The following is a 27,740-nucleotide window of genomic DNA, read 5'->3' as shown; positions in this document are numbered from 1 at the left end:
ATCTTCGCCGCAGCGAAGATGTGTTGAAACCACGGGGAAACTCTCTGGACAGTTTCGCCGCGGCGACAGAAGTTTCTTCGCCGCGGCGACAGAAGTTTCTTCGCCGCGGCGACAGGCCGATTAAAATGTTGGTTAAGTTTTAGATATTTTCTTCCCTAAAGGCAATTTGACCATTCTACCCCTAATTAGCAGGAAAAGTGGGGAGTTAATTGTAAGGATTTTTCATGGAGAATATGTTGATATGGGGGTGAGTTTGTAATGAATCAAAGGATATAGATGGAATTCCCAAAGAANGTTTCTTTAAATTATCTTAGTTAATCATATACAATTGTTTTTATTTTCACTTTTGCATTAATTATATATTTCTTATCAAGGTAATATTTAAATCATATTAATTATCACCAACTGTAAAGCAGTAATCAATATAGTTACCTTATAATACCGACGTTCGGTCAAAAAATATTTTATATTAAATTATTAATCTACTTGGTACTTGGTCTGTTTATTTTATAGGTTTTCTAAAATTGATTAACTGTTGGGTAGTTTTTAGCTAGTAGACTAGGGACTATGCCATAGGATAATATTTTATTAATTGATTTGGTAACAGTTGAATCTAGGGTTATCATATAAATAAGGAATTTCAGCAAGCTTGGTCGTTCACATTCATACACAGCAGCTAAATTCGTATTCTCCTACACTGAGGCGCTTCATTTGATCTATGACCAGAAAACTTTGGTCAGGAGGGATCATTTGAAGACCAAGAATTTATAAGCTTTGTCAGAATTACGCATATATATATATTTCATCTAACGCATATACTACGTACTTGCATGTAGCTCAACATTATTCTTTGTGTTGTGATTTATATATATCTGATAAAGCTTCTTTTACAATTTCTTCTTAATATCGGTTCATTGATTCCGTATTTAGCGGCAGGTTTTCTAATTTATCTCATCCACAAGATCGCCATGATTATAAAATCAACCTCACCATTCAAGGTAGCATTGCCGTTTGGTAGTGGGAAAAATAAGCTTAATTTTACTCCGGCTAGTAGTGGTCGGGAGAAGATTAAGAGATATAAAATAGCCTGCAGCTTTCAGATCAACGGTACTGGGATATCATCACTATCACCAATAGAAAGCCAAAAGAATGAGACTCTGGAGAACATCAATCAACTGTCTGCACCCACCATGGAGAATTGGGAACTTATTAATGGGAAACCACTGATTAATGCTGAGCCATCTACTGGAAGATTGTTAAAGGATGGACTTATTTTCCAGCAAAACTTCACAGTCAGATCGTATGAGATAGGAAGTGATTTCAAAATATCCATTGAGTCGTTGATGAATTATTTACAGGTTTTAATTACATCTATTTATTAAGATTCGTTAATGAAATAAATTAACCTTTGATGTATTATGATATTAATTATTTCCAACTGGATTTAATTTGTTTTGTGTATAGGAGACATCACTCAATCATCTCAGGAGTGCAGGAATACTGACTGATGGTTTTGGCTCAACAATAGAGATGACTGAAAAGGACCTCATATGGGTGGCTTGTTGGTCGCATACGGAGGTGGATCACTATCCTTCATGGTACGTAATCCACTTTAGTCCTTCATGGCTTATGGGCATTTCCTAATGTAGTTACTGTTTTTTATTGGAATATGGCATGCATAATATATAATTAATTTCACGTATATGAACCTTGATTGGTCATTTAATATATCTGCTTAATTTGTTTTTACTTTTGAAGGGCTGATGTTGTTCAAGTAGATGTTTGGAATTATATGGCAGGGAGGAAAGGTCTTCGTTGTGACTGGCTGATCCGAGACTTCAACACTGGCAAAACTCTGATACGGGCAACCAGGTGAACCTATTTCTACTATTTTATTAATATTCTTTTCATTTTGAAAAATACTTACATTCGATAGTTTCACTACCTCACTAAGCTGACATAATGAAACCGTCTAATTAAATAAAAATACCCATTAATTGTTAATTTTTATTATAGTCTCACCATGTTAACAAAATAAGGTACTGAGATAGTGAGATTGTCTTATATAAGTTTTTTTTATTTTTTTTGTATATATAATCTAAGGTTTACTGGCTGCATGTTTTGGGTATATTATTCAGTTTATATGCAATGATGAATAAGAAAACAAGGAAATTTGCTAAGGCGAGCGAGGAAATCATGGGAGGAATGAAACCAATTATGCTGCGTTATTGTGACCCTCTCGTCAACAGGGATGGCAGAAAGCTTCTGCAGCTTGATGCTGATAAAGCAGATTACATTCGCTCAGGTTTAAATGTAAGTATAATTAATCAATCCATCGTGTGTGTGTGTGTGTGTGTTCTATATATATTTTCGACTGTAAGAGTACCAACTGGTCTTTTGTCTTTAAAATTTCAGCCTGGATGGACGGACATGGATGTGAATCAACATGTGAGTCATATCAAATTGGTTAACTATATTCTCGAGGTAGATTATTTTTAATTAACATCTTTATAATTGGTTCTCTTTCTTCATCATGCATTAATCAAATCTTTTATTATTTAAACTATCCGTGAATGTTCTTTTATTAGGGCGTTCCTAGCTCAATCGTGAAGAGTTGTGAGCTTTGCGCAATGACTTTGGAGTATCGGAAAGAGTGTAGTGCGGATAGTGTGCTGCAATCTGTTTCCAAATTCTGTAGCAATCACTTGATTAATAACCAAGAAATTGAGTTCGATCATTCGCTCAGCGTTGAGGGTGGACCTGAAGTGGTAAGAGGAAGGACAAGATGGAGAAAGAGATCATAGTGTGTGCCAAGGACAAAGTTTCTGAATGCAACCATGGCACTCATCAATACAAAAATGTTATAATCATCTCCATTAATAAAATAAATATGATGTCATTGAACATTTTGTGGTTTAAGTTTAATGAAATTATGATTTTTGTAAGGAAAAGGGAAATGGCAATGAAGGAAGTACGTTGAATAATTGAATAAAAGGGAACTCTTTTATCACCATCATGAGAATATATATTGCTATTCTATGGCTTTAGGCTTTAGGTAATATTATTCATGCTAACATTTCACTTACCAAGTCTTTCTTTATCATATATGTTTCATTTCCTTTTCTTTCAACCAATATTATTGCTATACAGTAATTTGAGTCCAGAATCATGTCTCTTCCATGACAATTTTTCTAGTAAACAAAGAATTTCCCTACAGTTTAATATCAAATCCGAAAAGAATTCCTATCAACCAAACATATCAATATAACATATTTACTAATTCATTTCAATCTAACCAAACACGTTTAATATAACATTCTCAATAATCTTCAAGGAAATCTATCTTTCTATTAATAGAATATTCGCAGTAATACAACATTCTATAAATTAAACACGCCCAAAAGTTTGTGTATAAGGTCTGATATAGAAAACAGAACTACATATCAATTTTAATTAATTACTTCTAATTAAGTGGGTCATGACTTGTACTTACAGAATAAATTGTACTTAAAACAGGAAAAATATGTGCATAATGATCGTCTCAGTACTTTAATCAAGGGAGCGTTACTGCATTAGGATACCTTAATGGTATGTTATTTAAATGATGTTATGTACTAAAATTAATATATCATGTTGCACGCTATCAAAATAAAGAGTTAAATTAAATCATTTATTTAATTCATATAATCATCTTGGTATCTTCATTACATTATTCTTCTTGATGTAAAGCAAGCCACAACTCTCACACACAGAAATCTAACATATCCTTATATTAATTTTATCTCATCTTCTTTTTATCAAAAAGAATTAAAAAGAAAAAGGAAAAGTAAACACAAGTTTCGAAAAGTGATTACAACTCTACCAAGGCAAATCTTAGTATCCAAATTAATTAATTACCATTTTAATATTCTTAACATGTATTCTTTGAAGTAATGTTTTAATAACCAATCCGTGGTGAAACCTGATAAAGTTGTCGACTCCCGATTTGATCGGCCGGTCAAACTGAGTGTACAAAATTTTGAAATTCAGCAAATAAATCCCTAAAAATTATTAAGTCCTTGTACTTTTGAAATTTAGCAAACACATCCCAAATACAAATCGACAGTTGATTGGTCAGTGGCAAAGACACATCAAATGCAATCTCAATCATCCTTTGAGTCATTCCCCAGAGAATCTACCTAAGATCTGGCTGAAATCGGTTCAGTTTTGGCCAGATATCACCAACGCCGACGTCGACAACCCAAGCTAAATCTCACGACTGTCGACATCGACAACCCAGGCTAGATCTCACCACCGTTGGCATCAAAAACCCACCCCATCACCACGAATATACTCCCCTCGGCCTCTTAACCAAAACTCATCTCACCTCAATCCTATTCGCCTCACCAATTGCCAGCAACATTCGGCTATTGCCATTGCAAGTTTTTCGATTTTCAATCAATTCACTTATCAGAAATCACCTCGGTTGCCACCATTACACTTATCAGCCCTTCCTCTTCAAAAACCCCTGACATCCCGACTTTCAATTGTTCGTCGATCATCATCCCAATTTCTAGGGTTTTCGATGAACAAGAAAATCGGTAACCCAACTAGGTGAAAGCCCTAGGTCCTAGTTCAACCAGTCAGGTCGGGCCGAGTTTTAAAACATTGCTTTGAAGAATGGTAATAAATCACAGCTTTATAAACATAGATTTTTGAGAAATAAAATGTGAATGGATCGAAATGAAATGTGTATTTTTGCTACGTGCTTAATTTGAAGGAAAATAAAATTATTGATAGCTTATACCTATGTTATGTATGGGAATTAAAATGCGTAGTCTGCTGTTATGAGTTCCGATGAAAAACGATAACATGGAAATTTGTGAATGGTATTTAAAATATGATTTATTGAGAATTTTTTGTTAATATAAAAGGTTGGATGATATGGCAATATAAGAGTGATGTCTCGTTACTTTGTATGCAAGATTTTATGTAAACTCTTTGTATATAAAATGTTGCTCGTTTATGGTTTAATAATCATGATTTTTCACTCTTATTATTTATTTCTTATTACAATTCATCACAAATTAGCATTAAGATGAAAATTAAAAAAATTAAAAGAAAATGAAATCAATCGAATCCGTAAAAACGCCCCTTAAAACATCACAACCTTACATTGTCATGCAATTTTTTTATTTTCTTAACAAATAATATTAACACAATTTCAATATTATTTTAGTGATAAGCAAATGCAAATGTATAAATATATGTAGCAACAAATATCTTCTATTTTAAAATGGTGGGGTGTCTCTAAGACAAAAGTAAACCTAGGGTAGGTAAGGATAATAACCCTTCCATTTCATATAAAAACTCACCAATAAAAAAACTACTCATTTTGGATGTTCAATTAAGAAGTCCAAAGATTAATTTTACCATAATAGAAATCGTTAAGTAATCATTCGATCTTTAGTTAGGTTCTACCCTTCCACTTAATATACACCTGAAGTCAACGTAATTAGGTAGATTAAAATTATTAAATCATTATTTATTTTCCCAGAGTTTTCTTTACTACAAAAATAATTTTAATATTTACCATGTTAAAGAATAAATCAGTCAATGAAGAAATTTAACTATTCCTCTAGAGAATTGGCTACTCGATACCTATCTTAAAGTATAGGAAGGAAGTTAATAAAGTACAAATATTAATGATTTATCATATTAATCATATTTATAAGATTATAATCAATTACTAGAATTGAAAGTGTGAAGTTTTAATTTTTAGAGAATCTTAGATTGGTCAACAACTATCAATATTTAACCTTAGATTATGTTGCTTTTAAAATTTATTAAAACAGTTGAGACTTTATTTTGTTGGTGGTTATATCACGTTACATTTATGTAGAATGAATCATATTTAAACAAATTAAAAGTGACCATATCAATTATTTGTATCATATGGAGAAAAAAGGGGTTCTTGTTTATTTTAAAAAAAAAATTATTATTATTATTTTTTTTTTTTTTTTTTTTTTGAAATTTTGAAATTTTGTTGCAACATAATAACAATGTTTTATTCTCTTTATCTTCAGGGGAAAAAACATATATATATATTTAACAAAAAAAAAATTTCATCTTGTTTGGTATTTTTATATTTCATTTATCATGAATCATGTATAATATTATATCAATTTTCTTTATTTCATACATTTTTATTCAACTTTCATTTGTGTTCAGATTAGTTTTGACTTATATGTTTCTTTAAATTATCTTAGTTAATCATATACAATTGTTTTTATTTTCACTTTTGCATTAATTATATATTTTATCAAGGTAATATTTATCATATTAATATCACCAACTGTAAAGCAGTAATCAATATAGTTACCTTATAATACCGACGTTCGGTCAAAAATATTTTATATTAAATTAATCTACTTGGTACTGGTCTGTTATTTTATAGGTTTTCTAAATTGATTAACTGTTGGGTAGTTTTTAGCTAGTAGACTAGGGACTATGCCATAGGATAATATTTATTAATTGATTTGGTAACAGTGAATCTAGGGTATCATATAAATAAGGAATTTCAGCAAGCTTGGTCGTTCACATTCATACACAGCAGCTAAATTCGTATTCTCCTACACTGAGGCGCTTCATTTGATCTATGACCAGAAAACTTTGGTCAGGAGGGATCATTGAAGACCAGATTTATAAGCTTTGTCGAATTACGCATATATATATATTTATCTAACGCATATACTACGTACTTGCATGTAGCTCAACATTATTCTTTGTGTTGTGATTTATATATATCTGATAAAGCTTCTTTTACAATTTCTTCTTAATATCGGTTCATTGATTCCGTATTTAGCGGCAGGTTTTCTAATTATCTCACCCACAAGATCGCCATGATTATAAAATCAACCTCACCATTCAAGGTAGCTTTGCCGTTTGGTAGTGGGAAAAATAAGCTTAATTTTACTCCGGCTAGTAGTGGTCGGGAGAAGATTAAGAGATATAAATAGCCGCAGCTTTCGATCACGGTACTGGGATATCATCACTATCACCAATAGAAAGCCAAAAGAATGAGACTCTGGAGAACATCAATCAACTGTCTGCACCCACATGGAGAATTGGGAACTTATTAATGGGAACCACTGATAATGCTGAGCACCTCTACTGGAATGTTTTAAAGGATGGACTTATTTTCCAGCAAAACTTCACAGTCAGATCGTATGAGATAGGAAGTGATTTCAAAATTCCATTGAGTCGTTGATGAATTATTTACAGGTTTTAATTACACATTTATAAGATTCGTTATGAAATAAATTAACTTTGATGTATATGATATTATTATTTCCAACTGGATTAATTTGTTTTGTGTATAGGAGACATCACTCAATCATCTCAGGAGTGCAGGAATCTGACTGATGGTTTTGGCTCAACACTAGAGATGACTGAAAGGACCTCATATGGGTGGCTTGTTGGTCGCATACGGAGGTGGATCACTATCCTTCATGGTACGTAACCCATTTAGTCCTTCATGGCTTATGGGCATTCCTAATGTAGTTACTGATTTTATTGAATGATGCATGCATAATATATAATTAATTTCACGTATATGAACCTTGATTGGTCATTATATATCTGCTTAATTTGTTTTTACTTTTGAAGGGCTGATGTTGTTCAAGTAGATGTTTGGAAGTATATGTCAGGGAGGAAGGTCTTCGTTGTGACTGGCTGATCCGAGACTTCAAACTGGCAAAACTCTGATACGGGCAACCAGGTGAACCTATTTCTACTATTTATTAATATTCTTTTCATTTTGAAAATACTTACATGCTACAGTTTCACCGCCTCACTAAGCTGACATAATGAAACCGTCTAATTAAATAAAATAACATTAATTGTTATTTTTATTACAGTCTCACCGTGTTAACAAAATAAGGTACTGAGATAGTGAGATTGTCTATATAAGTTTTTCTTATTTTTTTGTATTATAATCTAAGGTTTACTGGCTGCATGTTTTGGGTATATTATTCAGTTTATATGCAATGATGAATAAGAAAACAAGGAAATTTGCTAAGGCGAGCGAGGAAATCATGGGAGGAATGAAACCAATTATGCGCGTATTGTGACCCTCTCGTCAACAGGGATGGCAGAAAGCTTCTGCAGCTTGATGCTGATAAAGCAGATTACATTCGCTCAGGTTTAAATGTAAGTATAATTAATCAATCCATCGTGTGTGTGTGTGGTGTGTTCTATATATATTTTCGACTGTAAGAGTACCAACTGGTCTTTTGTCTTTAAAATTTCAGCCTGGATGGACGGACATGGATGTGAATCAACATGTGAGTCATATCAAATTGGTTAACTATATTCTCGAGGTAGATTATTTTTAATTAACATCTTTTTAATTGGTCCTCTTTCTTATCATGCATTAATCAAATCTTTATTATTTACACTATCCGTGAATGTTCTTTTATTAGGGCGTTCCTAGCTCAATCGTGAAGAGTTATGAGCTTTGCGCAATGACTTTGGAGTATCGGAAAGAGTGTAGTGCGGATAGTGTGCTGCAATCTTTTCCAAATTCGGTAGCAATCACTTGATTAATAACCAAGAAATTGAGTTCGATCATTCGCTCAGCGTTGAGGGGGGACCTGAAGTGGTAAGAGGATAGTCACACTTAAAAATGCACAAAATGATGTGACACTTTCTAAATCCACATTAATAAATCCAGTAATTCCCATATAATATATACGATTATTATTCAGAAGCGAATGAATTCAGAAATATTAATCACCAATTTGTCTAATTTCAATTTTTTAACCATAAGTGACATCTAATAAGGGTTTATGGCTTTTCATTTTCAATAGGAAAAATCTTATTTGATTTAAATTAATTTTCAAAATAATGATCTTAATAAATAAACAAATACATATTCTATTTTTTAATCCAAATAGGATAACAGAAAAATTATTCAAAATAATGAAACAAACAAGGGCAATATGATTCGTTCAGTTAAACTCCAGACATTTTTCAAAAGTAAAGGATTATATTTCGCAGCGAAATTAGTAGAAATTCACACCTATATCTGCTTTATGGCTTTAGCTTTATACTTCTCATGGTACCAAGTCTTTCTTTACCATGGAAGAAATAAGAATATTGATTTTTTCTGATTCAAGTTTTATTTTCTTCTAGTTCACCACCATTGAGAGTCATCAATTATTAATTGATTTTAGTATTTTTAATTAATATGTGTGCTTCGAACAACGATAATAATTCATAGATGTAAAAATATTGGTTTTTGAGACAATAAATGTGGATAGAAATGGAATATGCATTTTTACTGTGAGTTTATTTTTAAAAAAAAAAAAAAAATTATCAGTAGCTTAGAAGCGTGTCTGGAGGTTAAAATGTGTAGACTGTTGTTATTAGTTCTGAAAACCGACAACATGGATTTTTTTTTTTTTTTTTTGGGTAATTAAATGTGGTAAATTTGTTGACTGAAAAAAAAAAAATGTGCTTGGTAATTAAAATGTGGACGAATATTGTTGTTTTCTCTTTTTGGAAAATAATAAATCGGAGATGTGCAAGGGGATAAATGTTGTTAAGAAATGAGAATGTACATGGGAATTAAAATGTGTATTAATTATATTTTTGTGTTGGAAGATGTTAATTTGGTGAATTGTGTTAAGTTGCAATCTTATCTAAAAATTTAAGCTAGTACACAAGGGTTCAACATATACATTTGACTATAATATCATGTTCAGTTGTCATCTTACCTAAAAACTTAAGTTAGTAAGTGGGGATTCAACATATATTAAAGAGTTTTAAATGTGTTAAGAGCCTTTTTGGTTTGTGGTATACAAGGTTGGTTGGTATCTCAACCAAGACGATATTACATATATAAAGTAGGTTGGTATCGCAATCAGTATAATAATTGATTTGATTAATTATACTTATCTCATCATCTTCTATGATATTCAAATTAAAGTGATACTACCAAATCAAATGTCACAAAGGTATTATTCAAGTGGTGTAAGGAAAACATGATAACCAATTTTGTGGCTAATTTCATTTCAGGATTCTTATCCCTACATCCTTTGAGGTTTGCGTTTTTCTTAATGACACTTCACAAGTTTACAATAGCATCCCTCAGCTCCCCATATTTAAATAAAAAAAAAAAAAAAATTTCCTCAAACCTCCCCTCTCCACTGTTTGCTAACAGAATCTATAAGGTTTATTGCATTTTTCCTTAAGAAAAATTATAAAAAAAACCCCTATGTATATCTATATTAACAAAAGCCCCTCGGATATTTGAAATTGTTCTCAATACCCTATCAACTAAACTAAGTTGATCTCAACTCCAACACCAATTAAATACCTCATTTACCCCTATTTCCACTAAATAAAAAAAATAATAAATAAAATTTACTTTTAATTTTTTTTTTTAAAATACAATTATACTCTGGGGTTTTTTTTTTTTTTTTAAATTTTTTGGAAATATCTACATACTAAGGGGGTTTAGATTACTTTTCTTAACAGATTTTATTATATTAGGAAACGGTGGATACTGGATAGGGGAGGTTTGAGAGAATTATTGAAATATGAGGAGGGTGAGGGATTTATTTTAAACTTGTGGGGTGTCTCTAGGAAAAATGTAAACCTTAGGGTAGGTAAGGGATAATACCCTTCCATTTCATATAAAAACTCACCAATAAAAAAATATTCATTTTGGATGTTCAATAAGAAGTCCAAAGATTAATTTTACCCATAATAGAAATCGTTAAGTAATCATTCGTCTTTAGTTAGGTTCTACCCTTCCACTTATATACACCTGAAGTCAAACGTAATTAGGTAGATTAAAAATATTAAATCATATTTTATTTTCAGATGTTTCTTTACTACAAAAATAATAGTTAATATTTACCATGTTAAAGATAAATACGTCAATGAAGAAATTTAACTATTCCTTAGATAGAATTGGTACTCGATACCATCTAAGTATAGGAAGGAAGTTAATAAAGTACAAAATATAATGATTTATCATATTAATCTAATATTTATAAGATTTAATCAATTACTAGAATTGAAAGTGTGAATATTTTAATTTTAGAGAATCTTAGATTGGTCAACAACTATCAATATTTAACCTTAGATTATGTTGCTTTTAATAATTTATTAAAACAGTTGAGACTTATTTTGTTGGTGGGTATATCACGTTACAATTTAGGTAGAATGAATCATATTTAAACAAATTAAAATGTGACCATATCAATTATTTGTATCATATGGAGAAAAAAGGGGTTCTTGTTTATTTAAAAAAAAATTATTATATATTTTTTTTTTTTTTTTTTTTTTTTGAAATTTTGAAATTTGTTGCAACATAATTAACAATGTTTTATTAGTTCTCTTTATCTTCAGGGGAAAAAACAAATATATATATATATATATATATATATTATATATATATACATAATATATATTTAATATATATAATATATATATATATATATATATATATATATATTTAACAAAAAAAAAATTTCATCTTATGTTATTTTATATTTCATTTATCATGAACATAGTATAATATTATATCAATTTTTTATTTCATACTATTTATTCCAACTTTCATTGTGTCAGATAGTTTTGACTTATATCGTTTCTTTAAATATCTTAGTTAATCATATACATTGTTTTTATTTTCACTTTGCATTAATTATATTCTATTCAAGGATATTTAAATCATATAATTATCACCACTGTAAAGCAGTAATCAATATAGTTACCTTATAATACCGACGTTCGGTCAAAAAATATTTTATATTAAATTATTAATCTACTGGTACTTGGTCTGTTTATTTATAGGTTTTCTTAAATTGAAAATGTTGGGTAGTTTTAGCTAGAGACTAGGGACTATGCCATAGGATAATATTTTATTAATGATTTGGTAACAGGTGAATCTAGGGTTATTAAAATAAGGAATTTCAGCAAGCTTGGTCGTTCACATTCATACACAGCAGCTAAATTCGTATTCTCCTAACTGAGCGCTTCATTTGATCTATGACGCAGAAAAACTTTGGTCAGGAGGGATCATTTGAAGACCAAGAATTTATAAGCTTTGTCAGAATTACGCATATAATATATATTCATCTAACGCATATACTACGTACTTGCATGTAGCTCAACATTATTCTTTGTGTTGTGATTTAATATATCTGATAAAGCTTCTTTTACAATTTCTTCTAATATCGGTCATTGATTCGTGATTTAGCGGCAGGTTTCTAATTATCTCATCCACAAGATCGCCATGATTATAAAATCAACCTCACCATTCAAGGTAGCATTGCCGTTTGGTAGTGGGAAAAATAAGCTTAATTTACTCGGTAGTGTGGTCGGGAGAAGATTAAGAGATATAAAATAGCCTGCAGCTTTCAGATCAACGGTACTGGGATATCATCACTATCACACAATAGAAAGCCAAAAGAATGGACTCTGGAGAACATCAATCAACTGTCTGCACCCACCTGGAGAATTGGGAACTATTAATGGGAAAACACTGATTAATGCGAGCCATCTACTGGAAGATGTTAAAGGATGGTCTTATTTCCAGCAAAACTTCACAGTCAGATCGTATGAGATAGGAAGTGATTTCAAAATATCATTGAGTCGTTGATGAATTATTACAGGTTTTTTAATTACATTATTTATTAAGATTCGTTAATGAAATAAATTAACCTTTGATGTATTATGATATTAATTATTTCCAACTGGATTAATTTGTTTTGTGTATAGGAGACATCACTCAACCATCTCGGAGTGCAGGAATACTGACTGATGGTTTGGCTCAACACTAGAGATGAATGAAAGGACCTCCTATGGGTGGTGTTGGTCGCATACGGAGGTGGATCACTATCCTTCATGGTACGTAAGCCACTTTAGTCCTTCATGGCTTATGGGCATTTCCTAATGTAGTTAAGTATTTATTGGAATATGGCATGCATAATATATAATTAATTTCACGTATATGAACTTGATTGGTCATTAATATATCTGCTTATTTGTTTTTACTTTGAAGGGCTGATGTTGTTCAAGTAGATGTTTGGAAGTATATGTCAGGGAGGAAAGGTCTTCGTGGTGACTGGCTGATCCGAGACTTAAACACTGGCAAAACTCTGATACGGGCAACCAGGTGAACCTATTTTACTATTTATTAATATTTTTCATTTTGAAAAATACTTACATGCTATAGTTAACCGCCTCACTAAGCTGACATAATGAAACCGTCTAATAAATAAAAATACCCATTAATTGGTAATTTTTATTACAGTCTCACCGTGTTAACAAAATAAGGTACTGAGATAGTGAGACTGTCTTATATAAGTTTTTTTATTTTTTTTGTATATATAATCTAAGGTTTACTGGCTGCAGTTTTGGGTATATTATTCAGTTATATGCAATGATGAATAAGAAAACAAGGAAATTTGCTAAGGCGAGCGAGGAAATCATGGGAGGAATGAAAAACCTTATGCTGCGTTATTGTGACCCTCTCGTCAACAGGGATGGCAGAAAGCTTCTGCAGCTTGATGCTGATAAAGCAGATTACATTCGCTCAGGTTTAAGTAAGTAAATTAATCAATCCATCGTGTGTGTGTGTGTTCTATAATATTTTCGACTGTAAGAGTACCAACTGGTCTTTTGTCTTTAAAATTTCAGCCATGGATGGACGGACATGGATGTGAATCAACATGGAGTCATATCAAATTGGTTAACTATATTCTCGAGGTAGATTATTTTTAATTAACATCTTTATAATGGTTCTCTTTCTTCATCATGCATTAATCAAATTTTATTATTTAAACTATCCGTGAATGTTCTTTTATTAGGGCGTTCCTAGCTCAATCGTGAAGAGTTGAGCTTTGCGCAATGACTTTGGAGTATCGGAAAGAGTGTAGTGCGGATAGTGTGCTGCAATCTGTTTCCAAATTCGGTAGCAATCACTTGATTAATAACCAAGAAATTGAGTTCGATCATTCGCTCAGCGTTGAGGGTGGACCTGAAGTGGTAAGAGGAAGGACAAGATGGAGAAAGAGATCATAGTGTGTGCCAAGGACAAAGTTTCTGAATGCAACCATGGCACCCATCAACACAAAAATGATATAATCATCTCCATTAATAAAATAAATATGATGTCATTGAACATTTTGTGGTTTAAGTTTAATGAAATTATGATTTTTGTAAGGAAAAGGGAAATGGCAATGAAGGAAGTACGTTGAATAATTGAATAAAAGGAACTCTTTATCACCATCATGAGAAATATATTGCTATTCTTGGCTTTAGGCTTTAGGTAATATTATTCATGCTAACATTTACCGTACCAAGTCTTTCTTATCATATATGTTTCATTTCCTTTTCTTTCAACACAATATTATTGCTATACAGTAATTTGAGTCCAGAATCATGTCTCTTCCATGACAATTTTTCTAGTAAACAAGAATTTCCCTACAGTTTAATATCAAATCCGAAAAGAATTCTATCAACAAACATATCAATATAACTAACTAATTCATTTCAATCTAACCAAACACGTTTAATATACATTTCAATAATCTCAAGGAAACTAATCTTTTATTAATAGAATATTCGCAGTAATACAAACATTTATAAAAAACACGCCCAAAGTTTGGTATAAAGGTCTGATATAGAAAACAGAACTACATATCAATTTTAATTAATACTTCTAATTAAGTGGGTCATGACTTGTACTTACAGAATAAATTGTACTTAAAACAGGAAAAAATATGTGCATAATGATCGTCTCAGTACTTAATCAAGGAGCGTTATGCATTAGGATACCTTAATGGTAGTTATTTAAATGATGTTATGTACTAAAATTAATATATCATGTTGCACGCTATCAAAATAAAGAGTTAAATTAAATCATTTATTTAATTCATATAATCACTTGGTATCATCATTACATTATTCTCTTGATTGTAAAGCAAGCCACAACTCACACGCAGAAAATAACAATCCTTATATTAATTTATCTCATTCTTTTTATCACAAAAGAATTAAAAGAAAAAGGAAAAGTAAAAACAAGTTTCGAAAAGTGATACAACTCTACAAGGCAAATCTTAGTATCCAATAATTAATACCATTTAATATTCTTAACATGTATTCTTTGAAGCAATGTTTAATTAGGGGTATTCGGTTCCGAGTACCCTACACTTTTTAAGGAACCGGAACCGGAAGCGACAGTTCCTTGAAATTTGGAATCAGAACCGGAACCGACGGTTCCGGTTCCTAGGTACCCAGAACCAGTACTTGTACAACGGTTCCGGTTCTGGGTCCTGTAAAATTACATGACCTCCCAAATTTTTAAAATCGTAAAAAAAACCTTAAAAACTTACAAATACACTGGCACGTGTAACAAAAATAAAATTACAATTATAAATTATAAATTCAAAATTACAAACTCCATTACTTTTAAAGGTAGATTCTCAAAAGTCAAACCAACTTACTTTAAATGTTATGAAATCTAAATATAAATGTATTCACAATACTTTTTTCTACAAAAGCTTTTATTAACCCCCCTAATCTTTAATTTTATTTTATATTAGTCTCGGTTCTCGGTTCCTAGTTTTGGTTCTGATTCCTAACTATAGGAACCAGAACCGCACATTGACGGTTCCAAAAATTTGGAATCGGAACCTACCCATTGATGACTGGTTCTGGGTAGGAACCGGAACCAAACCCAGGGTACCGGCCGGTTTCGGTTCCAACCGGTTCTTTTGAACACCCCTAGTTTTAATAACCAATCCGTGGTGAAACCCGATAAATTTGTCAGGTCCCGATTTGATCGGTCGGTCAAACTGGGTGTACAAAATTTTGAAATTCAGCAAATAAACCCCTAAAAATTGTTAAGTCCTTGTAGGTTTAAAATTTAGCAAACACACCCCATATACAAATCGACAATTGATTGGCCGGTGGCGAAGACACATCAAATGCAATCTCAATCATCCTTTGAGTTATTCCCTAGAGAATCTACCTAAGATCTGGCCGAAATCGGTTCAGTTTCGACTAGATATCACCACCGCCGACGTTAATAACCCAAGCTAAATCTCACGATTGCCGACATCAACAACTAGATCTCACCGCCGTTGGCATCGAAAACCCTCCCCATCACTACGAATATACTCCCCTCAGCCTCTTGACAAAAACTCATCTCACCCCACTCCTATTCGCCTTGCCAATTGCCAGCAACATCCAACTGTTGCAATTGCAAGTTTTTCGATTTTCAATCAATTCACTCATCAGAAATCACCTCGGTCGCCACCATTACACTCATCAGCCCTTCCTCTTAAAAAACCCCTAACATCTCGACCTTCAACTGTTCGCCGATCATCATCCCAATTTCTAGGGTTTTCAATGAACAGGAAAATCGGTAACCCAACTAGATGAAAGCCCTAGGTCCTAGTTCAACCGATCAGGTCGGACCGAGTTTTAAAACATTGCTTTGAAGAATGGTAATAAGTCACAGCTTTATAAAAATAGATTTTTGAGAAATAAAATGTGAATGGATCGAAATGAAATGTGTATTTTTGCTACGTGCTTAATTTGAAGGAAAATAAAATTATTGATAGCTTATACCTATGTTATGTATGGGAATTAAAATGCGTAGTCTGCTGTTATGAGTTCCGATGAAAAACGATAACATGGAAAATTGTGAATCGTATTTAAAATCTGATTCATTGAGAATTTTTTGTTAATATAAAAGGTTGGATGATATGGCAATATAAGAGTGATGTCCGTTACTTTGTATGCAAGATTTTATGTAAACTCTTTGTATATAAAATGTTGCTCGTTTATGGTTTAATAATCATGATTTTTCACTCTTATTATTTATTTCTTAGTATTAAGATGAAAATTAAAAAAATTAAAAGAAAATGAAATCAATCGAATCCGTAAAAACGCCCCTTAAAACATCACAACCTTACATTGTCATGCAATTTTTTTATTTTCTTAACAAATAATATTAACACAATTTCAATATTATTTTAGTGATAAGCAAATGCAAATGTATAAATATATGTAGCAACAAATATCTTCTAAGTAAAGAATGGCAAAAGAAGTACATATAAATAAAAAATTTATCACTAACTTAGGTAAACTGATCTAACCAAATCCTATAAGAACTCCATGTTAAGAATTTCAGTAGAATTAGATCCTATTTATTAAAAAAATATAATATTAAATTTTGAAACTGTAATAAGAATGTAAGAAATTAGGCCCATTCCATTATGTTTTCGAATTACTCCATATGTTTTTAAGGATTTGAATTTGAAAAATGAGAGAAATACAGAGGGGAGGGAAAGAGCTGAACCCACTTTTTTTTATATAAAATATTATATTTAAACAAATAATTAATATAACTTTACCTCTTGTCTTTCTTTTCTTTTTCCTAAAGTAAAATTTTTTATTAAAATTAAGATTTTTAGCACAAAATTATAAACGAAAATCAATTAATGACATATTTAAGATAAGCTTTTTGAGACAAACAAAATAAGTGGGTTTCAATATATTTTATTGGGTGTATAGGTGATAAATTTGATAAGTTTCCATTTATTTTTATTTTATTTTTCAAATATACATGCTGAACGTGTTTTTATTTTTCACGTTTACAAATAATGTTTTTAGACAAATATGTTTTCAAATATACCCTTTTTCCCAAAACTTTTCCCCTAATTTCAAATTTAAAACTTATTTTTTCTTCTTTAAATTCATCCAATTGAGCGATTAGTGATTAGTTTCTCTAGAGTTTGAGTGATATATTTTCATCAAACAAACAAATATTTAAAATAAAATAAAATGTTTCAATGATAATGAAAATTTTAAATTAGGGTTTAGATAAAAAATGATTTGGTAACTTTCATTAAAGTTAAACTTTCAAACAAATTTTTTTGCACATTGAAAGAAAAATGTCAACTAGCTAGAAAGTAGAGACAAAGATGAGCAGAGATTATGGCATATGGAAGAGTTTTTAACATGCTAGGTTTCTTACGTCAACAAAATTAAGAACTTAACAAAGTAATTTTATTTCCTAAAGCAACATAATAATTAATAAGAGTAATCCACTTTTCCCACCCAAGGTCTGCCTTAATGACACTTTTCTACTCAAAAAGTTTCAAAATACCGTTTTCCCACCCACTGTTTATATTCCGTTAACACCCAAAATACACTTCATTCCCTCAGCCATGTTTAGCAAGTTACCAGGACCTAAGATAAGAAGATTTTTGTAGAGTAAAGCCCAATAAATCGAATGGTGGTGATCGATTGAATATTAGCCATCAGAATCAAACGAAAATCAGGTAAGAATAGGAAACCCTAGCTTTACAGTGGCCGATAATCGACAAAAAATCAAGTGTCAAAGTGAGAGAGATTTTATAGAGAGGAAACCGGAGATTTAAATGGTGGCGATGGAGAGAATTTTCTTCGTCGCAATCTGCCAGAATCGGTTTTGGATGGTAACGGAATATTAACTTTGGGTGAAAAAGTCGTATTTTGAAACTTTTTTTAATGGACAAGTGTCATTAAGGCAAACCTTGGGTGAGAAAAAGTTCGTTTACTCTAATTAATAATTGGGGGTGCGTTTGGTTTATTATTTTGGATAGGATTTTGGGGATAGTATTGGATAATTGAATATGGGAGTATTACAAGGTAAAATTTAAAAATTTATAAAAAAAAAAACCTCCTAAGTTTGCTAATTTAATAAATACCCCAACATGTAAAATGACAAAAATACCCCTACCACCTGCAGTGCCAGATTCCGACCACCACCGCCGGAATCTGGCCGAAAAATCGCGTTACGACACAGACCGGTTGGATATGTGTCGTAACGCGTCGTTATGGCCTTTTCCGGCCAGATCCACCACAAATCTGGCCAGAAAAGGCCAGATCTACGGCCTGCTGTGGCCGTCAACGGTCGAAAAAGGCAAAAACGACGGCCATCTTTGGCCGTCAGCGACAGCCAAAGATATGGCCGTCGTTTTCGGTCAACGATGGCCAAGATTTGGCTGTTGTTGACCGTCAACGACTGCCAGATCGGTGAATTACCGTCCAATCCCGGTTGGTAATTCACCGTTATGGCAGATTCCGGGTACCACCGATGATGGTTGCCAGAATCTGGCAAGTATGGGTCACGGGGGTGTTTTTGTTAATTTTTAAACCTTTTTTTCAGGGGGTATTTAATGAAATTAATAACCTTTTGGGGTCTAAAAGTAATTAAAAATATAGAGTAATATTTCTGGAATAATGTCCCAAACATTATTTGGAGAATAGGATTGGGAATATGGATAATAATAATAAGCCAAACATGCCCACCTTTTGACATGATCCATCCTAACGTCATACTTAGTTTATTACAAAGTACGTATTGAAGAGTAAATTACAGCCTCACATACTGATTAATACAACCTTAAATACAAATTTTTTGAATATTAATTTCTATCGGACACCATGGTTACACCTTTGGCAGCACCAGCATTCTTCACGGTGACACTGTCGTCCTTCACGGCGAATTCAATAAATAAACCAACAATATTAATGTTCAGGGGAGGCACAAACAGAAGTTTGGAGTTTAATGGAAATTATAGGCATAACTTCACTCCGGCTAGTCCTCTGCAGCTTAAAAGGCATCCCCGATTCTACCTTAACGGCAAAGAAAGACAATGTGATGATATGAATGCTGATGATGAAAGATTGTTGGAGCATGGACTTGCTTTCCAGCAAAATTTTACAATCAGATCATTCGAGATAGGAAGTGATTTCAAAATATCGATTGAAACATTGATGAATTATTTACAGGTAATTAATCTTTACATTTACTTTCTTTGGGAAGTGATTAACAATTTGTCGTCATAAGATTGTAATCTATTTTCAACCTGGCCTGGAATTTGTCCAGGACGCAGGAGTTAACCATCTGAAGAGTGCAGGAATTCTGGCTAATGGCACTCTCGGAGCAACAGCAGAGATGGATGCAAGAGACCTCATATGGGTGGTCTATGGGTTGGATATGTAGGTGGATTATATCCTTCTTGGTAATTAACCCACTAATTTACATTATGTTAATTAACGACTGTGTTAAATACAATTAACTTATAGATGTGAAAAGCAATTAACGTATAAACTTGTTTTATTTCATGAAGGGCGGATGTTGTACAAGTAGAAACTTGGATTTACAAGTCGGGGAGGAACAGTTTCTGTCGCGAATGGCGTGTTCATGATTTGAAAACGGGCGAAACTCCGATACAAGCTGCCAGGTTTAAAATCTTTAATTTGACAATAAGATAATAATTTTAGCGTCTGGCAAATATCTTTGATTTAGAGACGCAAATTGAGATTGAGTTTTTTCTTGGTTTTTGTTGCGGCAGTTTACATGTGGTGATGAATAAGAAAACAAGGAAAATTGTTAAGTTCAGTGAGGAAGTCATCAAAGATTTTAAGCCTTTTCTTTTGCAACGCGATCCTCACATCCACAAAACTAGCACAAAACTTCTGCAACTGGACACCAGCAAAGCTGATTATGTTCGCACATCTTTAACTGTGAGTATAACATCATTTTAACTTGCTGGAAGTGCAGATGCCATGTCAGTGAATGGTGATTACTGATATCGACCCTGGTAATGTTATCGGGTATGACTTATTTCCCCAAAATGTGCAGCCTGGATGGACGGACATGGACATAAATGAGCATGTGAGTCATATAAAACTGGTCAACTATGTTCTCGAGGTAAATAATTATGGCATAGTTATGTTATGATATATAAGAAATAGATCTGTTGAATGTTTCAATGTATAAGAAATGGATCTGTTGAGCATTTTTCAGAGTGTTCCCAGCGAAGTAGTGGAGAGTCACAAGATTTCAGCAATAACTTTGGATTATCGAAAGGAATGCAACAGGGATTGTTTGCTGCAATCTTTCTCCAGAGTGACTAGTAGCAATAGGATGAATGAGTTGATGGATAATGGAGAAATTGAGTTCGATCACTTGCTTTGTCTTGAGTGTGGGCAGGAAATTGTGAGGGGAAACAACAAGTGGAAGCCAAAATGTGAAGACAACTCAACATGCAGCTTGGAATTGATAGAGTGACAATGAAAAATGTGTACTGTGTAGAATCAGGACATTGCATTTTGGTGTATAAGTGTAAATTCATTAAGGAGGTGAAAGTTAAACCTATACTTTGTTGGGCCTAACATCTTTGATGATATTTTGGGCTCGATTTGTTTGGTTCTTGCATATTTTAGCCTTATATAAGTGGTAGTCACATAGATTTTGGACCTCCTTAGCCTAAGAATGGGCAACACAATTAATAATGTTGTATGAAAACAAAATTTTATCAAGTAATTTGTGATTATTGTAAATATAATATGCCTTCATTAACTAATTACTGATATAAGATGGATTATGTTTCAATTTTTTTACCTCTTGTTTTATCTTGGGGAATTGAGTTCAAACACTTGCTGTCTTGTGTGTTGGCGAGATAATGAAGGAAAGGTCCAGGAGGATTATGGAAGCCAAAATATGAAAACAACTCCAAACAAGCAAAAATATATATGCACTGTGTAGTAGATCTTCTCCGTTAGAATGATGACCCGAGCCAAAAAAATTTATTAATGTAACAGTAAATGTGTACAGGCATGGCAAAGTTTAAAATTAATGGGATTCTTATATCCAACAATTCCCGCTAAATAGATGATTACACTCACATATATAGATTAAAGATGCTTTCTGTTTTGGTAAATCAATATAACTTAATACAATACAAAGACAAGAAAAATGCATGCAAAATTGTATAATGAGACTAAAACCATCGACACTTTTTACCTCGAGTGTCTCCTCAATCATCAACTTCTGCTTTAATTTCTCTTTGTAGCTCCTCTTTATACTCTTCAAATGTTCCTGGGAATGACATCACTGTTCCGTTTTCTACAACCCAAATTTCACTTTTCTCTTCATCCTCACAAACACGTGATATGAGCCTTGAATCGTGACTGACCAGGACAACTCCACCAGAGAACTCATCTAGAGCATCGGCCAGGGCATCAATGCTCTGCATGTCCAAATGATTTGTAGGCTCATCCAACAATAATATGTGTGGCTTTGACATAGAAATCGAAGTGAAGACAACTCGCGCTTTTTGCCCTCCAGATAATTTTGCGATTGGAGTAAGATGATTATGGCTAGGGAGTCCAAATTTCCCAAGTTTAGCCCGAACAGCCTCCTGCTTGCTAAGTCCCTCTTGATCAGGATGGAGTCGAAGAAGATACTGAACTGGTGTTTCGTCCATGGTCAGTAGGTCCACAAAGTGTTGTGAGTATCTGCCAATCCTCAACTTCTGGCTCCTTCGTACTTCACCCTCAGTTGGATTCAAATCACCGGCAAGAAGATTCAGCAGTGTAGATTTTCCAGCACCATTTGGCCCCACAATAGCAACACGAGTCCCCATATCAATACCCACGTCGACATTGGAGAGCCTGAAGTCCTCACGGGTTGGATAAGAGAAGCTGACTTCTATTAGCTGCAAAAGTGGTGGTGTCAGCTCAGTAGGTTCAGGGAAGTGGAATTCGACACTGTAATCCCGCCATTTCTTTGGGGCCTCTGCCAGGGGCTCATCCTCATCAACTTTTCCCTTTGCCTTGCTCTTTGATGCTTCCTTAGCAGCAGCAGATTTAGCTCGATCTTTCACCTTCTCCTGCTGAACCCGGTTTCCTGACCTCTTAGCAGCTCTCACTTGCTTCTCATATATCTCAAACTTCTTGTTCATTTCTTTGCGGCGCTGCTCATACCCACTTTCAAAATCATCAAAATTTCCACGGTAGAAATGGAGCTTTAAATCATGGAGATGAATAATCTCAGTGCAGACAGTGTTGAGAAAATCTCGATCATGAGAAACAACCACCAAAGTTTTCTTCCAACGACACAAGTACTCTTCCAACCAGAGAACAGCCCTAAGGTCGAGGTGATTGGTGGGTTCATCCAGCAACAATAGAGTTGGCTGCACAAAAAGCGCCCTAGCCAGTGATATTCTCATCCTCCAGCCACCACTAAATGATCGGGTAGGACGGCCTTGCATTTCCTTGGTGAAACCCAACCCAGCAAGAATCTTTGATGCCTGAGCTTCAGCAGCATCTGACCCCAAGATCTGCAAGTTATCATACAGTTCAGCAAGCTTCTCTCCTACATCATCCCCATCATCATTGTCCTCATCCCCAGTGGCAGAAGTTGAATTCAGCAAAGATGCAACTTCTTCTCGGAGCTTGACCAGTTCCTCATTAGCTGAAACAACTGCTTGAAGGGCACTTCTGTCGTCGCCAACTACTTCTTGTTCAACCAAAAGCACATCAATATTTTTGGGTACTGGAATTTTCCTCCAAGCAAGAAGCTTTAATAGTGTAGACTTGCCCATTCCATTTGGTCCAACCAAACCATACCTTTTCCCATGGGATATCTTCACCGATGTGTTCTTCAAAAGTTCTTTCCCACGGGCTGACACAGAGAAATTATCAATTGTTATGTCCTTGACATTTGCGTCTGCATCCTCTTGACCATCAAGAACTGAAGCCCTGCTACCAATAACAACAGTAAAAGCATCATGATCATCCTTGAGGGCGTCCTGCTTAGCTTGCGCTACAGCATATGCAGCAAGCATGTCCTTCTTTTCTCGTTTCTTCAATTCTTTGTCAGTTACAGAGATTTCTAGCTGCTTTGTTTCATTTCTCTGTTGTCTATTGAGTTGTTTTTGGACATCAATCTTTTCTTGCTCTTCCCCTGAGGCATAATTATCATCCTCCTCATCTGAGGGAGGGAGATCAATACCGTCAGTATAAGATGGGAGCTTCGATGCGGCCTTTGACTTGGATTTACCAGAAGCATTTGAAGAGGATGATCCCTTCTTAGGTTTATCAGGTTTTTGGTCCATGCTGGCAAGCATGGCCGAAACAGAGAGTTTTTTCCCATCTTTTGAAAGTTCTTTACTGCTCGACTTGGTTTTTGTTGTTGCACCAGCCTCATCCGTTTTTTTCTTCCCCATTGAGAATAGTCTGCTGAGAATAGAAACATAACATAATTAAGTTGTATGATTATGGATAATTCATCATAATACTCAGTCAGTGTATCGTTAATAGAACGACAAAGTGTATGACCCATTGAAATAACTTTTGGCCATGCTTCCAAAATAAAACATAGATATCAAGCACCTGAAAAAAAATGCATAAACGATAATCAAGATAGCCAGATGACTTTTCATTAGAGAATAGAGTGGGTCAAAATCAATATAAATGAACAATGAAACTATCACAAATAAATCCAAGTAACCACCATTGAAAATACAGTAAGCAAAGATAGCAAAAGCCTTTATGCATCTTTAGTCTCATTAAAAGTCAATGGTCATACCAATGTAATGAAAAACTTGGCGAACTCCATAAAGGTTTATAAGTACACGAGTTAGCAACTTGAATTAACAATGTATCAAAAACTAGTTTATGGAAAAATGATCGTTCCCTTTATCTTAGGGTTGGAACCATACAGAACAGCACAACAGCTCTCAAAACACCACCCTAAAACATATGCAATAAACCACAAAAATTTAAACAAATAAATAACCTAAGTAAAACAACTTCTCATTGATTCAATCCACAATAGATTTGGGAAATTTGGTTTTCAAATAAAAAGTAACATGCTCATGAAATTGAACACAAAACATCCTTGATTCAAACAAAAGATAATGAAGCTCCAAGAAAAAAAAATGCCGCATGGATAGGGATAAAATCAAATCTGATACCAACTAATATAGTGATAAAATACCTTTATTTTGTTGATTCTAAGTATACCAAAAATAAAAGAAAGATAACAAGATTTTAGTTCAGCGAATGTAGAAAATCTAACTATTATAACTCTTTGATTCCAAAAGAATACTAGAGCTTTAATCAAAATACTTTATTGAATGAAAAAACTTTCTTCAAGATTACAAAAGACCTCAATATACAGTACTACTATCCTAAGATTATTAGGAAAATAAATAAAACTTTCTACCTTGTTGTAATAAGGAAAACATCTCCAAAAAAAAATCTAACTTAATTATCACTAGTAAAAGACAATAAGAAAATCTAGATAGGAAAGCCTACATATACAAGGAAATATTAAATCTACTTTCCTTAAGAAATCTAAATTATATGGTCTTCATCACGTACTCACCCCTCTCTTAATATTTAATTATTTACGCCTAGATTATTACAATTTCTGCATTAAGACACAAACTCATTATCAAAATATAATCCAAAGCCCGCTAAGAGCAACCTCATATATATGCCAAAAAATAAATAAATAAATATCAACAAGAGCAAAATTTAAAGGATCCACAAACCGCTACATCCTACAGCATGAACTACCAAGCTTATTATCGCAGAATGAATAGCCAGGCAACCGCCTAAAAGAGTCGTCAGTAAATTTAATTTTAATTGCAGCATAATAACTTAAATCAAACCAATCCCTAGTGTACTAAATTACCGAGTTTTATAATCAATCGAATTAAAAGTAAAATAAAAACAATTTGGGAAATCTTCTGTTTGGCATCAAAAGTAAATTAGACCTATTGAAAATTGATCAAATCCACAAACAAGCAAAACAATGAATTTAAAAACGAAAAAAAAAAATCTCGCATGTGCATGCAACCGAAAGCCGCCGATTAATAGTTGGATTGCGTAATCGATTCAATTCAAGAATGAAAATTTTATAAAAATTACATACCTGAATCTGAGCTGAGACCTAAAATTGCCAAATTTCAGCTGAAACAGCAAGAGCAGAGTCGGCCAAAATAAGCTGTCTTGGATCGAATCTAAAGATTTATACCCTAACGAGTTAGAAGGGAGAAGGATGGTGCTGGTGGGCTTACTATTGGACCTTGTTCTGCTGGACTTTTATCGTGGGTTATGTTTTGAAGGGCCTTAAAAAATTGGAGACGTGGTTAGAAATAGATAGAAGGGCTTGAACGGACCTACTTAAACCGAAAGTTACTGTATTTAGATTTAATTAAAAACAAAAAAAAAGTATATGTGACGATGAGTCTATGGATTAATTTTTATTTTTTTAATCGATAAATTAATAACTTTGATTAAATAATATTTTTGGTCAATCCTAATTTAGACCAATGTGGTCAATGGATAATTCACTAAATTAATAAGATAATACATTTTAAAAAAAAAAGATACGCATAGGTACCATTTGATATATAAATTAATAATATTCTTATACATGATGCAATTAAGAGGTCTTTATAAAATATTACTTCAATGTTACTTGTTTTCTCTTGAAATTGATATCTTCTTGTACCTCATCTCTTAGGTTGATATTATTTCCAACAGTTATTCCTTGTACCATAATAACTATACACAATAAGTATAAGCATTAAATTCAATGTTTTGTAAAAAAAAAAAAAATATCTCAATTTATACAATTAAATAATATATCAATTAATTAATAAATATTTACGGTTCAAATATATTAATTTATTGAGGTTTAACTATATCAGTAAAATAATATAGTCTTGAGCTTTGAGCTTGATTCCATCCATTTTACATAAAGCATTAAGTTTCATTAATTGAATATAAATATTTTACTTGGGGAATGATTGCATTTAAAGCTCTAAAGTAAATTTGTGCATATAAAACCCAAAATAAATTTATGAGAATGAAAGACGGCTTCATAAAACCGAATAACAAATTTGTGAAAGTTAAAAAGGGTTAATGAAACAGTAATGGGCCAAATTGTGTAAATTCACACACGTAAAGGCCTAAGCCCATTTTTGATTAATTATGTAGTGGATCATCCTCTATCCATCCATCAACGAGGGTTATCCACGTGTCATTTGATGGGTCGTTCATGTACAATAAAAACAGTGGATTCTTATGCACATCCACAGTTTTGTGTCCACAACTAAATATCCTACTAATTCAATGAAAGGACCAGAAAATTCAACAACAAAATGAGTGAAGAGACAAGTGCTATTAATTATTGCTCTACAATTGCTCCTTGTTTGGCTATGTAATGGCTCATGGATATTGGCTCCGTGATCATGTCTGGAGTAATTACAGGGATTTTCTTTCTCTTTCCCGGTTTTTATTTTCTCTATAACTACTTGTAAATGTAAACAAATATATAATATAGCAAACCGCAAGGGTAGTTGGTCTGACCGTCAAGAAGGTTTGTTTCCTTTTCTTGAGTTCTTGTGTTAAAATCTTGGGACCATCTATTACAATAATATTATAGCTTACTTAGTTTTTTAAACTTGTAAGGTGTTCAATGAACCTTAGAGATTAGTCGAGGTATGTGCAAACTAGTCTAGACATCCTGGTTACCTAAAAAAATATATATAGTATAGCAATATATAAAACTATTATTATATGGTATCTGAGCTCTAAAAACAAACAAAAACATTTATTATATGGTATCATCACAACTATGTAAAACAACCGTTCAATTTCTTTTTGAAAGGGCTATGTGTGGAACATTATTTCTACCCTATCCTATCTCTATCATACCTAAAATATATATTTATTTTCCTATTTTAAAAATATAATTCTATTTTATTTAACTATTTTAAACTCCTTAGATTTGTTAATTTAACTAAACACCCCCAACAATAAAAGTTTATAAATTGATAAAAAAAACCCCACCCACCCACATATTCCCAGCAGTCGGCCAC

General features: G+C 32.9%; 4 protein-coding genes across 5 annotated transcripts; 3 read left to right on the top strand and 1 right to left on the bottom strand.

Annotated features, from left to right (window-relative positions):
- Positions 1–968: 968 nt before the first annotated feature.
- LOC116118107 (palmitoyl-acyl carrier protein thioesterase, chloroplastic-like) lies at positions 969–2,804 on the top strand. The gene is made up of 6 exons (XM_031404077.1): positions 969–1,358; positions 1,465–1,598; positions 1,759–1,872; positions 2,139–2,313; positions 2,416–2,484; positions 2,589–2,804. The coding sequence occupies exons 1-6, from the start codon at positions 969–971 to the stop codon at positions 2,802–2,804; spliced, it is 1,098 nt and encodes a 365-aa protein (XP_031259937.1).
- Positions 2,805–12,927: 10,123 nt separating this feature from the next.
- Positions 12,928–13,721, top strand: LOC116118106 (palmitoyl-acyl carrier protein thioesterase, chloroplastic-like). Its single transcript, XM_031404076.1, has 4 exons — positions 12,928–12,950; positions 13,058–13,171; positions 13,411–13,595; positions 13,696–13,721. Exons 1-4 carry the CDS (start codon positions 12,928–12,930, stop codon positions 13,719–13,721), a joined length of 348 nt encoding a protein of 115 aa, XP_031259936.1.
- Positions 13,722–19,497: 5,776 nt separating this feature from the next.
- LOC116118105 (palmitoyl-acyl carrier protein thioesterase, chloroplastic-like) lies at positions 19,498–21,130 on the top strand. The gene is made up of 6 exons (XM_031404075.1): positions 19,498–19,845; positions 19,943–20,055; positions 20,187–20,300; positions 20,412–20,583; positions 20,702–20,770; positions 20,867–21,130. The coding sequence occupies exons 1-6, from the start codon at positions 19,498–19,500 to the stop codon at positions 21,128–21,130; spliced, it is 1,080 nt and encodes a 359-aa protein (XP_031259935.1).
- Positions 21,131–21,608: 478 nt separating this feature from the next.
- Positions 21,609–25,848, bottom strand: LOC116118130 (ABC transporter F family member 4). 2 transcript variants are annotated; one of them, XM_031404096.1, is made up of 2 exons: positions 25,787–25,848; positions 21,609–24,084 (listed from the first exon to the last, which is right to left on the bottom strand). In XM_031404096.1, the coding sequence occupies exon 2, from the start codon at positions 24,069–24,071 to the stop codon at positions 21,879–21,881; it is 2,193 nt and encodes a 730-aa protein (XP_031259956.1). In that variant the 5' UTR covers positions 24,072–24,084; positions 25,787–25,848; the 3' UTR covers positions 21,609–21,878. The 2 variants fall into 2 exon arrangements, with proteins under 2 accessions (XP_031259956.1, XP_031259957.1); XM_031404097.1 differs by having other exon boundaries at positions 21,609–24,081; positions 25,787–25,842.
- Positions 25,849–27,740: the final 1,892 nt, after the last annotated feature.

The sequence above is a fragment of the Pistacia vera genome, unplaced genomic scaffold (genome assembly GCF_008641045.1).
Source record: "Pistacia vera cultivar Batoury unplaced genomic scaffold, PisVer_v2 Contig838, whole genome shotgun sequence".
NCBI classification, from domain to species: Eukaryota; Viridiplantae; Streptophyta; class Magnoliopsida; order Sapindales; family Anacardiaceae; genus Pistacia; species Pistacia vera.
Note: the sequence above shows the minus strand (reverse complement) of the source record. Positions and strands in the feature narration are given on the sequence as shown.